The sequence below is a fragment of the Oryctolagus cuniculus genome, chromosome 4 (genome assembly GCF_051225735.1).
Source record: "Oryctolagus cuniculus isolate XC-2025 breed Fujian yellow rabbit chromosome 4, ASM5122573v1, whole genome shotgun sequence".
In the NCBI taxonomy this organism is placed as follows: domain Eukaryota; kingdom Metazoa; phylum Chordata; class Mammalia; order Lagomorpha; family Leporidae; genus Oryctolagus; species Oryctolagus cuniculus.
The window spans coordinates 10,932,040-10,946,237 of NC_142870.1; the positions used below are offsets into that span (position 1 = coordinate 10,932,040).

At 40.7% G+C, this 14,198-nt stretch overlaps 2 protein-coding genes across 6 annotated transcripts in view; both read right to left on the reverse strand.

Moving 5' to 3' along the window:
• Window positions 1-14,198, reverse strand: part of MRPS6 (mitochondrial ribosomal protein S6) — a 66,683-nt gene that overhangs the window by 31,769 nt on the left and 20,716 nt on the right. The gene's annotated exons all lie outside the window — the stretch shown is intronic.
• The window catches only part of SLC5A3 (solute carrier family 5 member 3), a 33,396-nt gene continuing 20,284 nt past the window's right edge, over window positions 1,087-14,198 (reverse strand). For 2 of the 3 annotated variants that reach the window (XM_051833547.3, XM_089330328.1), the window contains one exon: window positions 1,087-12,130. In XM_051833547.3, the coding sequence (XP_051689507.1) occupies window positions 9,639-11,795 (2,157 nt within the window). In that variant the 5' untranslated portion in view covers window positions 11,796-12,130 and the 3' untranslated portion in view covers window positions 1,087-9,638. 3 annotated transcript variants of the gene reach the window in all.

Sequence of the window (14,198 nt, forward strand, 5' to 3'; positions counted from 1 at the left end):
CGCACCGGCCGAGGTGGCCACTGGAGGGTGAACCAATGGCAAAGGAAGACCTTTCTCTCTGTCTCTCTCACTGTCCACTCTGCCTGTCCAAAAAAAAAAAAAAAAAAAAAAAAAATCAGCATGGACAGGAGAAAAAAAAGTTACAAAGTCAGCTATACTGTACTATCACAGTAATAGTTTAGGCAAGAATTATCAATGAATGCTAAAACTAGGGGTTCAAGCTTAATGAGGTTATCCACAGTCCCTTTCTCCCCAAACTACTTACAAAGAAATACTACCTTCACCAAGCAAGTGTCAAAGGACAGCATGACAGTTATCGCCTCTCCAGGTGGCAGTCTGAGGACATACCATCACTTATGGAGTGTCCACGCCAGAGTGCAATCTGAATCTAATCATGAACAAACAGATAATGTCCCAAATTGAGGGGGGATGTTCACAAAATGGCCCAGGTTGCAGTTAAAGGAAACAAAGGACAGACACAGTCCAGCTTCCACAAGCTAAAGTTGATAAGAAGACGTGACTAGAACCAGCAACGTCTACGTAGTGCTCAGGTCACAGTTCCTTTCCAGATTCTAACCATTACGAACAACTTTCCTTGTATTTAAAAACAGACCCAGTACTCAGGGGTGGGTAAGGGGGGAATGCTGCCTGCCAACAGTTCTCCTGAAGTTCTCAGAACAATGTGTAGGATCCAAGAGGCTGGTAGAGCACATGTGGCCGTCTGTTCACTGCTGGTGAACTTGGATAAAGAAGATCCCTGAACTCTACTCCATTTTATTTATTTATTTATTTAAGGAACAGAACTCTATTCCATCTTACAACTTTCCTGTAATTTGAAATTATTTCAAAATTCTAAGTGCAAGAAATGAATCATATCTTCATTTACTCAACATAGTTCTGCCATTACCCAAGTCACTGTTTACACAGGTTACTGATGACAGTTACTGAGAGGAGAAACCTCCTTGGAGACCATCCACAGCCACGAAAACAGAAACGGGTACAACCTCTTCAACTCTGGGACCCAGTGCAATGTGAATTCACGGGGTAGACAGGTGTTCATACTGAAAATACTCAGTCACAGAAATATAAATTTCTCATTTTATTCAAAGTTGGTACAGAAGTGCTAACATTTCCATAAAATAATTATTACTATACTTCAGTTACAGGACAAAATACCACAGAAAGGAATGTATTTTGCAAGAAATGGAGTTCGTCTTAAGTTTCCAAATACTTCTGAAGGCTAATGCAGCAGCTGGCAAAATGACACACAGTACACAAATAACAGTGTATTTTACAGAGTCAGTAATGAAAACTGACAGCTCTTTAGCAGATTTGCATCTTTTTTTTTTCATTTTTTAAACAATAACACTTTTAAAACACATTAAACCAAGATTATACATGTTTACAATTTTAAAAACTGGATTGTATACAGTAGGTTAGAATAGTCAAGTTAAAATTGTCATGAATGGTTAACAACCTAAATCTACTATTTCAATTGTATTCCTTTCAATATAGAAGTAACCTAGTTTATATCAAATTCTACTTTCTGCTTGCAACCAAAACATTGTATAAGGAGATGGACCTAATCAATTATTCAAACCTGAAAATTTAAAAAGCTGTGGACAATGGAGGGTAAATTTTAAATCGTACAATTCAACAAAACTTACTAATAACTAAATTGATGCTCACCAACTTTATTGATAATCATTTCATCTACAATGCCTAAATGACAGACTAAAATGACACACATACACAATACACACTCCCAGGGTACTGACTGGTCTCTTACAGAAAGTCTGCTCAGAGCATCATAGGCAGGACGCTGGGGGAAAACATTTTTCAATGTAGACATCTTTTTAAAATTCATTAATACTTACATATCAAAATTACTAGATAAAAGCAGCAGCAGGATTCTGCTGGCATTTGGCTTAAAAATAAAGGATGAATGAAGCAAGTTCACAGGATATTATTAGAAAAGGAATTTGTTTTCTTCTTGAAGAAGACTACTAACTTTTGCACAGCAACTATTTTTGATATCCATCTTATCAAAAAAGAAAAAAAAGAAGTACTGAGAAGCACGACACAGTTCATCTGTGATTGCCAACACAGGTCTGGACACAGAAAATGAGATGTCCCAAAGAACGGGCAAGTCCCTGCTCTATCTCTGAACTTGCTGGCAATCTATAAACTGAAGCAACCATGGTGGGGCTTGCAGGGAAAGACTCCGCACCATTATCCGACACTAATGTAGTATGTCATTATTAAAAAATAATAAAGCTTTTGCATCTTAACAACCCCACAGAAAAATCCATGATCTATTTGCCACTCAAAAGTTCGAGCTCTCACAGTGGAATCAGAAAACTCTACTTACACATATTTACACTGCAAGGACTACTTCCCACCTAGGCTAATTAAAGCAGTTTTCCATGGAATTATAAATGAAAGACATTTCTGCAACGAAATCTTCAAAAACATTCTTTTCTTAAAGTTCTTACAAACTATTTTAAATTTTCAAACGTTATTTAAAGGTACAGAATACATAATATATAGGACTAACAGGTTTTAATTGCTTTGCATTATCACATATTGCTAAGCCAAGGATGTTCCTCAAACTTCTTTCTCCTACATTTCTGGCTCTTCTCCCCTCACCCCCCAAGCCTCAGGTCTCAGATTCTAAAACGACGCTGTGGATGCACACCTGGCCAGCTTTCTGCTGCAGGAAGACGGTGAACCTTCCAGCCCACACCAGCTACCACTTCCTCTAGACTTCTACATGAGAGCTGACCAGTCTTTCCCTAAAAAGATGGTACAAAACAGAGGAGAGCAGGAACAAGGAAACCCATCAGCCACTTCTCTCTCATTCTGGGAGTTGTACCTTTTGACACATGGGCAAAACTTAAGACAAAGATACTTATTTGTTCTTGAAACACATGGATTATTCAGAGGAGAAGCAAGCAAAGGGTAGGGGAGGGCAACACTGAGTGGAAGAAAACACATTCTCTTCTTCCTCTTGCACCACGTGCACAGATTTTTGTCTAATGGGGTCTTATGGGGGTAACAGGACGGGCAAGCAGTCCCGTACAGACTCTCCGCATTTGGCAAACCTGTCTCAGAATTAGCTCGATGCTCTGAACATATGGGTTAATTCTCCTCTATTAAATGAAGCATACAAAAAATTAAAGTAGTGTGTGCTCTGCTAAAATGTGAATCTCTCCATGTTTTTTAGAGCATTATTGACAAGAGGTAATCTCCTGAAGTACAAAACCATTCCAACAGCTCTTCAGCTTTAGACCATCCACAACCAACCTAGAAGTGTGTCTGCTTCTTCAGCTACAGATGGTAGCAGAGCCCAGACGTTATTTCAGCGAAGCACCACACCCCACCCGGTTATAATACATCGCTCCCAACATCTGAGCTCCCCACTCCACCACGGTGGGAGATTCGTCCAGGTGACCACTCTGAATCCCCTATCATTCAGTTCCCATAACTTCCATCTCTTAGCATCTAGGGCTGTTACTACTGTGGTCCTCACAACAACTGGTGAGTCTCATGACTGGCACTTGAGGGTTACTCAGAATACCCAGAGTCCTGTGCTTTCTACATGTGGAGGTGCACATGCGTGTGAATGCCATTTGTGCTTTCTATGGACCTTGACCAGCTTTTTCTCCTAGAAGATGAACAGCTGTCATCTACCTGTTCTCAGATTTACCTGTCATAACCACAATGGAAAGGAGAGAGAAAATATCATCAGAATAAGTAACTAAGCAATCAAAAATAATTAAAGCTGCAACATGAATAGTTACCTAGATTCCTTGAACCTAAATAAAGGCTGTATATAAAGTATGTAAATATAATGTATATTTTTAATTTCCTTCACTAGTTATAATGAAATTTCAGAAGTAATAACAAATAAGAATTTTCTATTAAGGAAAGGTGCAAACTAGCAGAGTCAATACTGGCAACCAGAAGGCACTAATCCAAACATATAAATTTTAAAAGCTGGTTATATTATGGAATATGTATTGGCACCTTTGCCAATTCAGGATTTCAATAACAGCAAAGAGTCTAATTTTAATTTCCAATAAATATAACAAAAAAAGCTACTACTGAACATTCCACATATGGAGGTTTTGGCTACACTGATAAACTGAAAAATTACCTAGTTCATCCAAAAGCAATTTTTTTTTTTTAATGTAACACACCTTTATCCACCAGCACCAGGGAATAGGGTGAAATGTACCAAGATACATGTAAGTCTCCAGCCAGGCTGTGAATCACCTCCCGTCACCTCGTGCTGCTGCTGAAATCCCCGTAGGAGCTCACTGAAGGGGGAGGGGCTCGCCTATCACAGCCAGTCACTGCACAGGGGTTTCCGCTCCACCACTGAGCAGAGCCAAACCACTGGGACACACAGGGCAGACGTGCGCCTCCGTGCTTTGTCCTGGCTGGCTCTGCAGCGCTTGCTTTTCTCCAGCAACCCGCTCTTCACACATGCTGGGACTCCAGGCACCCAAATCCAACAGTCGTTACATAAAATAAGGTTACTGATTTAAGTCAGCAGCCTGCAATTACTTGGTACTGCCCGAAAAAGCAAAGTGCATGAGATTAGTTAAGACCAGATACACCAAACCTTTTTTGTTATGTAGGAGTAAAAGACTGGTTCTGGTTGGTGGTTCTGGGGGCCTACCAAAAGGAAAAACTGAATCTCACCTTTTACAAAGGAGTTAAGATGGAAACACACCAAAGTTCCATCAATTGTTCACATTATTTTAAAGGTGAGACCACTCCCAGAACTGCAGAGAGAAGTTTAAATAAAAACATTTCTATGACTAAGTAAGTCATGGTGTGGAATTCAGGTTGGAACGTCTATTAATTACTCTGAACTTTAGCTAAATTCTCTCCTAGAAGTCAAAGTAGCTTTTAGTTTTCCAGCCAGGGGAGTCTGACAAAAATATACCTAATTCAGATTCAGAGAAGCAACCTTAATAAGGGAAAGGTGTTTGTATCCCTGGGTTAAGTCAACCAAGGCTAGTAATCAGAAGATTACTTCTCCCGCAACCCAGTCTCCAGTCAAAGGAACACAACTGTTTCCTCTATATGCTGACTGACTAGCTTCAAATCGTTACATTAAATTACTACACAGACAAGCCTTCTGGCATCAAAACAAACCCCACTGCTTTTCTGCAATAAACCATCATTTCAAAGGGCCTTAAGTAAATTTTCACTACTAGTCTCCCTAATTTTTGAAAATAGTTTTGAGAATACCACTGAATTACTAGTGCTTTTGTTGGTCAACACACAATTCTGAGAAAATCATTCTGGAGAATTAACATTTTAAATGAATAGAAATTTAGTATGTACAACTATATTTAAATAAATACATGGATCAGAGGCATTACTACTGGGGCAAAGTATACTATGACAACAGGTCTGAAAGAACTAAGCTGACAAAAAAAATCAAAATAGGAATTTAAATACTGAAAGAATACGTAAAGAACTAAGAAGCAAGGAGAAGACAAAAATCAGTCTCTGTATGGTAGGTAGATATGCACAGACACAGAACTATGCCATCTGTTAAAAACATTGCAATGACTTAGGCATCTGGATACTGAAAATCATATGGACACTGAAAGCTAGAAACATTTTTTTCTACTAAATTATCACTATCAAATATCCATCAGCTTCTAATGTGTCAATAAATTCATACTTATTATACTTATCAAACCAGAGTTTAACAGATATGTTTTATTCACAAATACCCTAATTCTTATGGGGAGGGGTTTCAAATAGCAGTCCAGATGCTTCAAATCTCTGCATGTGTCTGCAGGTATTAAGAAAATGTTTGTCCTCCAATTTGTTAATCTCTATCACCTGAGCACTTGTAAACCTCACTTAAATGTTTTTATGATTTTTTAAACTGGAGCTGGCAACTCTGAGTGATCTAATCTTTCCTGTTGAACCCTATTCTCTCAGTCCAGACCTGGGCAATCTCTGGGATACGGTGACTACGTGTCACTATCACCTACCATACAGTCCTCACAACTCAAATGAACATGAGACAGGTAATCCACTAAGCCTAATGCTGCCAAGTGGGAACACTGAAGGATCCAGCCTTCTTAAAGGGTAACAATGGAGCCAGTTTATCTGTCAGTAAGAGAAAAACCTACTGGCTACAAGTAATGAAATTCAAAGATCTCTGGGAAGATCCATATACCCAATGGAGAGAAAAAACCATGGACTGCAAACAAGGACACACTGGGGGGAAAAAAAAAGATTCTAAAAGGCCTGAGACAAAACTTTTAATCCCCTGTGCCTCTGGTTAGAGACCTGAAGCACAACCCTCCTATCCAATTCTTAAAATGTGAAGTATCAGAATGAGGGTCTCTGTTAACTGCTTGGGGTTCCATCCTTAAGCACCTACATGAACCTGGCCAGCCTCAGTGCAAAAAGACAATGGATCCTCTGAGCGAAGTGAAAAGGAAGCCTGGAGAAATCAGATCTACTGAACTTATGCCAAAGAACACAGCACCATGGCTATTGCTTCATGATCCTCTCTATCTGGAGACTGATGCAGTAACCTCCCAGCAAAGCAGAACTGGGGAAGAGATCAGCTCGGCAGTGTAGGGGAGCAGGACAGTATCTTCTGAGATGATCAGAGAAATCAGAGGTCCCATAGAAAAGTCAACAGTCATTCTGCTCACCAGTGTAATAAGCCCTTCTTATCACATCTTCAGACTAAGAATACCTGAGAAGACAGAAGTCTAAGAACCGGGAACACCACTAACAGCTGATACGACAGTGTTTCTCCTGCCTCGGAAGACCAGTATCCTCGTCTCATTTTGACTTTCAGCTACCATTCAAGTCAGTGTCACTCTCAGTCAATTCTGAACCTTAGCTTGAACTTTAATATAAAGATACACACGTTAAAGTCTTGAGATCAATGTCACTATTTGGGACTCATCTAGTCAGTATACAGTATGAGCAATTTGCTAGCTTATCACAGTCCACGCAGCATCCCAGGAACACTCACTCTAATGAAATACACACTAAGATTGGTCCTCTGAAAAGAAGTGGCAACCAGCAATCCATACTTACTCAAGTGCATTATCTATTACTGGGAAGCAGTAAGGACAAGCTTCAGAGACTTCAGTCTAAATAAAGTGATGTTGATACTGGCAAGAACAAACAATTCTAATGGATATGCTAATAGTCATTCCTTATTTACAGACATTAGTACTCCCAATCTGACCAACTGCTATATACACAAACAGATAACACAATGTATCTTACGTTTTTACTAAGACAACAGCAGACAGAAGATGGGGGAACTATAAGATTCCAAACTATTAGGGCTCAACATTAAATAAAGGGGGAAAAAATCTACACACACGCCTCCTAGTCACTTATGCTGTAAGCAGAAGGAACAGGAAGGCTGCCCAGCCAATACATCAGTTCTCACTGCTGAATTACATAGCAATGTGTTCAGAGTCCAGAAAAATTTAATTCCTTCAACTTAGTGCCAATTTGGAAAATTTAAGATCCTACAAAGGATTGTTTCAAAGAAGAGTTTCTTTGAGAAAAAAAACAAACAGGACAAATCATTTGTCCAGATACATCTGGACAAACTAGGTGTCCAGATTTGGAAGTCTGGTTTCCATTCTCCCCCGAAAGATGTTATAACCTTGGACTTGTCACAGCCTTAACCTCCACACAAGAAAAGGATGGTCCCTTATCTATTTGGTCCCCAGGTTATAAACCTCAAGAATGAAATTGAGAAAAAATTCAACAAGGCACTCTAAGCTCTTCAGAATTACATACTATCCATACATGAATTATTTTTCCATCAATAGACTCAGTCCATCAGAAAGCCTCCTGAAGACAGGAAGACATTAAATTACCTGATAATTTCTAAAATCAACTTTGGACTAACCAAGTCCATCATAATGAAACCAGTTCATAGACTACAAAAGAATTTAAAGTCATCAGGACTGAGTTTTGATTCAAAATCTACAAAAGTATCTATAAAAGTAATTCCCCCTAAAGCATACAATCTTAATAAATTCATGCAATTTAAAAAGTATCAGAGATTAAACAAAGTCAAAGAAAGTAAATGCATAATCAGCTTCCTTCATCTTTTAAGGAGGACAAAGAACAACACACACACACACAAACTACACAATCTGGAGAGCTTTTTTCTAACATCATTTGTACCCTGCCCTGTCCTCATTAAGGGGAAACAGCCTGTGAAAAATAAGACTCCCACCATGGACATTGCAACTGGGTACCCAAACCATGTCAAGATAAGGGTCCTAAGATTACAAACATCCTGTAACATCTACTGTCAGACACACTACTAAACCCAGAAGTCCTTGTTCGTGGCACTTCCTGAACATGCTACCCATCCTACAGAAAGATTTCCTGACAACCTACCAATGGCAGCATGCACTCGCGAGTCTCCTGATCCTGATGGCCCATGTGCACTGAAACAACCTCATGCTCTAAGTCACTGCAACAACACAAACGTCGAGGCTGTGTACAGATGGCAAGTCTTGATCACAAACAAGAAGTGTCAAGGATACAGTATGGTCTCGAATTAAACCTGCCTTCTAAAACCACTTCAGTGTATCATGATCTAATCAACCGGGGCGCCCAGCACACACAGGCAGTGTCAACTTTTGGATTCTGAACGTATCTTCCAATTGGATCTATTTGGGAAAGCTATTAAAGAATGTTACCAACTGACAAGAACAAAGCTGGAAAATTATGGAGTGTGAGCAGTATGTTTAGTTTAAGTTAATCAAACACTGCCTGGGAGGCTGGTAATTCCCAAACTGTAACAACAAACTGAATTTGGTCAACATATGTAGGGATCATCAGCAATGCTTACTTCATTCACCCCCCCCAACCCATAACCATTTAACAATACAATTATGACACGTAACTTCAAAGACAGATATGGTCATTTCAATATGGTTCACTTACATTTTAAAGCAGGAAAAAATGGGGGGTGGGGGAGAGAGAACTGGAACGATGTTTTTCCCCAACATTTTATATACAGAGGGTACAAAAATACCTACAGGAAAACATTCTTTCTTTTGGCAATCAGAATTCATAGACTCATGCTAACAAAATGAACGTGGCAAACTGTCCTGAAACAAGTACAACACAAGCACATTAGATTTTCAGTACATAACTGATTGTACAAGGTCTAAGAATTGGCTTTTGTTTGTGAGTAGGGGTTACAGAGACAGAAAAAAACTTAGAAACGAGCAAATCTTCTACTTCAGCACAAAGTCTGTCAAGACTCGGCAGTGCAAACAGTGTACCTTATTCACGGTATCTTAACATTGATTCTGCCTCAGAGACCTGTGAGAATAAGTAGTCTTTCCTTACTTTGGTATGGAAAATTTTGAACCACATTTGCACAAGTCAGTCTGTTAAACACGTTCTGCTTCATTTAAGTTGAAGATTTACTTCCGTCCATCTCTGGGAAAAATAAAGTCTTGCAAATAGATGATTTTCTGCTAAGTAAAATTTGGCTAAAACCTACAGCGTAAACAATGCCTGAGAGATGCAACAGTTACATAATTTTTTTCCAAAGACCAGTATTCTCTTAAGTGTCTCACCATATCTTAAGTTCATAAGGAGAAATAAACAAACATGAAAATTCCAAGTGAACACACAGCAAAAAGTCCAATATTGAGTATTAGCTTAACTTTTGGAGTCTCTTCTAACATTTGTAAACAAACAGCTTCCTCTTCCATAAGGTCTCTGAGACTCCTCTTGCTGAGACTCTTACTTTTAAAGCCGCAAAACCAGTCTATGAACTTCCAGTAGCGGCTGCCATCCTCCACTTCTTTCTTCCTCTCCTTCTCACCCATGAGAGCCGCTTGCCCGTTGGAGTAAGCGTCCACTGGCGTCTCTGCCTCGGAATGGCCCAGGGAAGCCACCGGGTTGCCCTCCTCTCGGCAGGTCACCAACAGATTGACATCTTCGGGCTGAAGGCCTTTGATGCTGTCCTCCGATTTCCCGTTGGGGATGATGTGGTTGATGGCCTCGCTGTTCTCGCTGCCCCGCAGAATGCTCTTCTCTTGCATTTTGTACGGCTCATCTTTGGGAGAGCAGCTCTCCTTCACCACCAGGCTCTTCTTAGACCAAAAGGTGGTGGTGCGAATCTGTTCCTTTGTGGGAGGTGGGGTAAGAAGGCTAACAATTACAGTAATGAGTCCTGTGACCCAAAACAGTGCTGTGGCCACATACATATAGTGGATGTCTTTGATGAAACCAGGTCTGTTATCAGGCTGGTCGCATTCTGGGGCGCGGTATGTAAAGGCCAGTACCAAACGGACTGCTCCAAGAACAAATCCAGCCATTCCGCCATAGAAAGCCCCTTGCTCATTGCAACGCTTCCAGAAAATTGCCAGAAGAAACAGGGCTGCCACTGGAGGTGTCAGGTAATCTGCTACCTCCTGAATGTAAAGGTACATCTGGCCTCCTTGCATTTCCACGATGATTGGCACCCATGCTATGCTGATAACCACCATAAAAGCCACAAATATCCTCCCCACGATCATCAGCTCCCGAGAACTGGCGCTCTTGCGGATGAGTTTGTACACGTCCAGGGTGAATATGGTGCTGGCACTGTTAAAGATAGAGTCCAGGTCACTCATTAGCGCTGCGATCATCACTGCCATCATCAAGCCCCGAAGGCCCACGGGAACCAGCTTCATCACCAGGTGCGGGTAAGCAATATTGGAACACCCGGCTCGGCTCCCGCACACTTGCATGCAGTGCTCCGGGTTGATGCAAGCTAGATCGTCAGCAAACAGTATCCTGGAAATCATTCCTGGGACCACTATGATAAACATTGGCAGAAGCTTCAAGAAGCCAGCCATAAGAGTAGAGCCTTTGGCATGAGCAATGTTTTTGGCAGCCAAGACCCTCTGCACGATGACTTGGTCAGCACACCAATACCACACTGAGGCTGGGGTCTGCCCAAGAATGAATCCAGGCCACGGAACATCTTCATCTGTTGGATTCCGCAACATCTTCAAGGCGTCTTTCTTAGGTTGGACATTACAAGAATTTGTGTTGGAAAGGTTGTATGTCAACAAGATGGAGGTGACATTGGGTGCGGCCAACATGTACCTTCTCTTAACTTCCTCAAACCCGCCAACCTCCATCATGCTGATAATCATAAGTGTGAGTGCCCCAACAATCATGAGCAGAGCCTGTAGAGTGTCTGTGTAGATCACTGCAACAAGGCCTCCGGTGACAGTCAGCAAAGCAGTCATGCCAATGAGCAGGATGACAGACACATAAAGGTTCCAACCCAAAGATTCCTGGATAAAGAGGGCACCTGAATACAGATCCACTGAGAGCTTGGTGAAGATATAGAGAAGCAGAGACAAGGCTGCAAAATAGACCTGAATCCTATGGCCACCAAATCGCTTGGACAAGTATTCAGGCATGGTGTATACCCCTGACCGGATGTAAATCGGGATGAAAACCCATCCCAGAAGTTGCAAAAGCAGTAAGGCATTGAATTCCCATGCGCCCACTGCAAATCCACTTGCAGCTCCAGATCCTGCCAGCCCAATGAAGTGCTCACTCCCAATATTGCTCACAAACAGAGAGGCACCAATCGCTACCCAGGTCATAGAGCGCCCCGCCAGGAAGTATCCACTTACGGTGCTTCTATTAGATTTCCACATGGCAAAAAAACCAATGCACATGACCAGGATAAAATACAGGGCCACTATGGCAATGTCTGCTGTCTCCAGTACAGCCCTCATTCTGGTAACTTGTGAGTAAGTGTCCAATGACAGAAGTGTCCAACTTTTTATTTACTTATTAGTAACCCCAGCCAGTCTGTGAACCATACGTGCACTGGACTACACAGAGCAATACAGCAGGTCAAAGTCTTTGTCCTTTGGTTTGCTGTCTCGATGGTGGTGGTTGTGATAAACTTTGAAGGAGACAGTTTAAATTTTCCTCGGCTTCTTAATTGGGATCGAGAACTTAGCTCGTACTCTTAATCCACTCTCCACAAGACCATCAGCATTTACTCAGGTGCTGGAGGAGAAATTCTGAGTTGCAGCTAAGTCTAGTGAAGCCTACTGTACCAACCCTGCAAGGCAGCAAAGACAAAAGACAAAGATTGAATTAGAGGAGGGTCTCACCAGGCGATGAGGAAACTTTCAGTCTAGCAAACACGGCGCAACAAGACATTCTTTAAAAGGGAGGGGAGGCGTTTAAAAACACTTTGATTCCACAGAAAAGAGCAATCTGTATGATCGCAGCTGATACCCAAGTCAGTGAGAATACTCATCATTTTAAACAAAGAACAAAATTTATCAACCTCGTAACTAAGTGGCCTAACTTCTCCAGCAACTAAATGCTATCACGACATTGCCCTTTCTGGTGTCACTGTGGTTATCTTAGCCTGGAATGGGCATCAAGATCTTAAGGCACTTAAGGGGAGAATAGGGATACTAGTTATTCATAATAAGGGCACCCAAATGAACCTTCAAATATTATGAATTTCAGGACTATTTGGGACAGATTTCATTACCAGTTGGGGATCTGGATGAACAGGCAGTCTTATTTTCTCTAACCCCCAGGCAATTTAAACACAGAAAATCAAGCATTAATCTATACAAATCTATTTGTATAACACTCTCCTAAACCTCTACATTAAATGCATACAGTTATCATACAGGAACCTGGAACTTGTGAGATGCCCCTGCCCTAATGGGAAACTAGACATTCCACAGACAAGAAACTAGGACATACAACTTAAAAAACAATGTAAAATTGTATTCTTTACACTAGATAGAAGATATCCGGAAGATAAAAAGAAAACTTTTTAAAGGGGGTAATTTCCTTCCCTTTTCTTCAGGCAGTATTTCCAAGAGAACCTGAGAAGATAAAGGCACTGACTCAGGTTTGATTTTTCTTTTGCATGCTTTTACATTCACGGATATAGAGAACAAGGGCGGGGGGAGGGGGAGAAGGGAAAAAGTCTTCTGCAAGACTGAAAAATAATTTGATTATACCTTCCAAACCTCAACAAAACACACATTTGTCAACCACTGGGTAACAAATCATCTTCGGTTACATAATTTTCAGTCCTGGATTATCACTCCGCAAAATAAACATTTAAATTTACCAAAATAAAATTTATTAATTTGATGGGTTTTCTCCTGGAAAAGAGAAATTCTGAGTCTTCAAAGTTAATTATAATTGTTGCCGACAGATTAACATGAAACATTATTATGCAACCTAACATATTCTACACATTAACTTCTAGGTGATTTCTCATCTGTAGAACCACCACCTCATAGTAAAATGTTTTTCCATGTTTGAAAAAACAGCTGATTTCTGATGAAGCTAGACATTTTCCTTTGAACATCAACAGTAAATTTCAAGTCCTACAAATGATAATGAAGCCACCTCTTTTCAGAATTGTTCAAAATAGGCCATAGTGCTTAAAAACACATCTCACTGCCAAGAGAAAAGGAGGTGGATATAATGCCTAAAGACTTACGCTCTACCAAATTGGGTTATTAGGTCTAATTCATAATTGTACCTAGATAAAAATGTCAGCTCCATCTTTCTGCCTTTTTAAGCATGAGGCACTACAGCAACTATGTTAAGAAAACAAATTAAAGTCTTTGCTCCTAAAGTGTCGATGGTGGGGATAAACAAAATTGCCAGAATAAAGTCATACACTTAAAGTTGGGATTTCTGTCACTACTTTCCGCATCCCCAGAAACATAGAAGGTTTTAAAGAAATACTCTGACATTATCTAAGAACAACTTACATTTTTAATAAAATCTAACCAAATGACAAACCCATATTATTTAAGAGTAACTTTTAAGTGTTCCAATATCAGGACAGCTCCTCAATTACAACAGAAATTGCCGCAGGCAGTTGAATCTTGCATTCAACAGGGTTTGTCCTGCCACCCAACACCCAGGCAACCTTCCCCACACAACCCAACTTAGTAGTCAGGTAAGCCCAGCCGACTGGCCCTTCTTTCAGGCAGAGCTCTTTCCATGGCAGCAGCTAAACATGTGTTTCCCAAAAGGGGGAGAGAGAAACACCTGGACAATCTTGTCTCTGTGTGTGTCTGGAGAGGAGGTAGAATACGGTTTGTCTTCGTGGCTGACCCAGCATTGCTTCTGAGAATAAA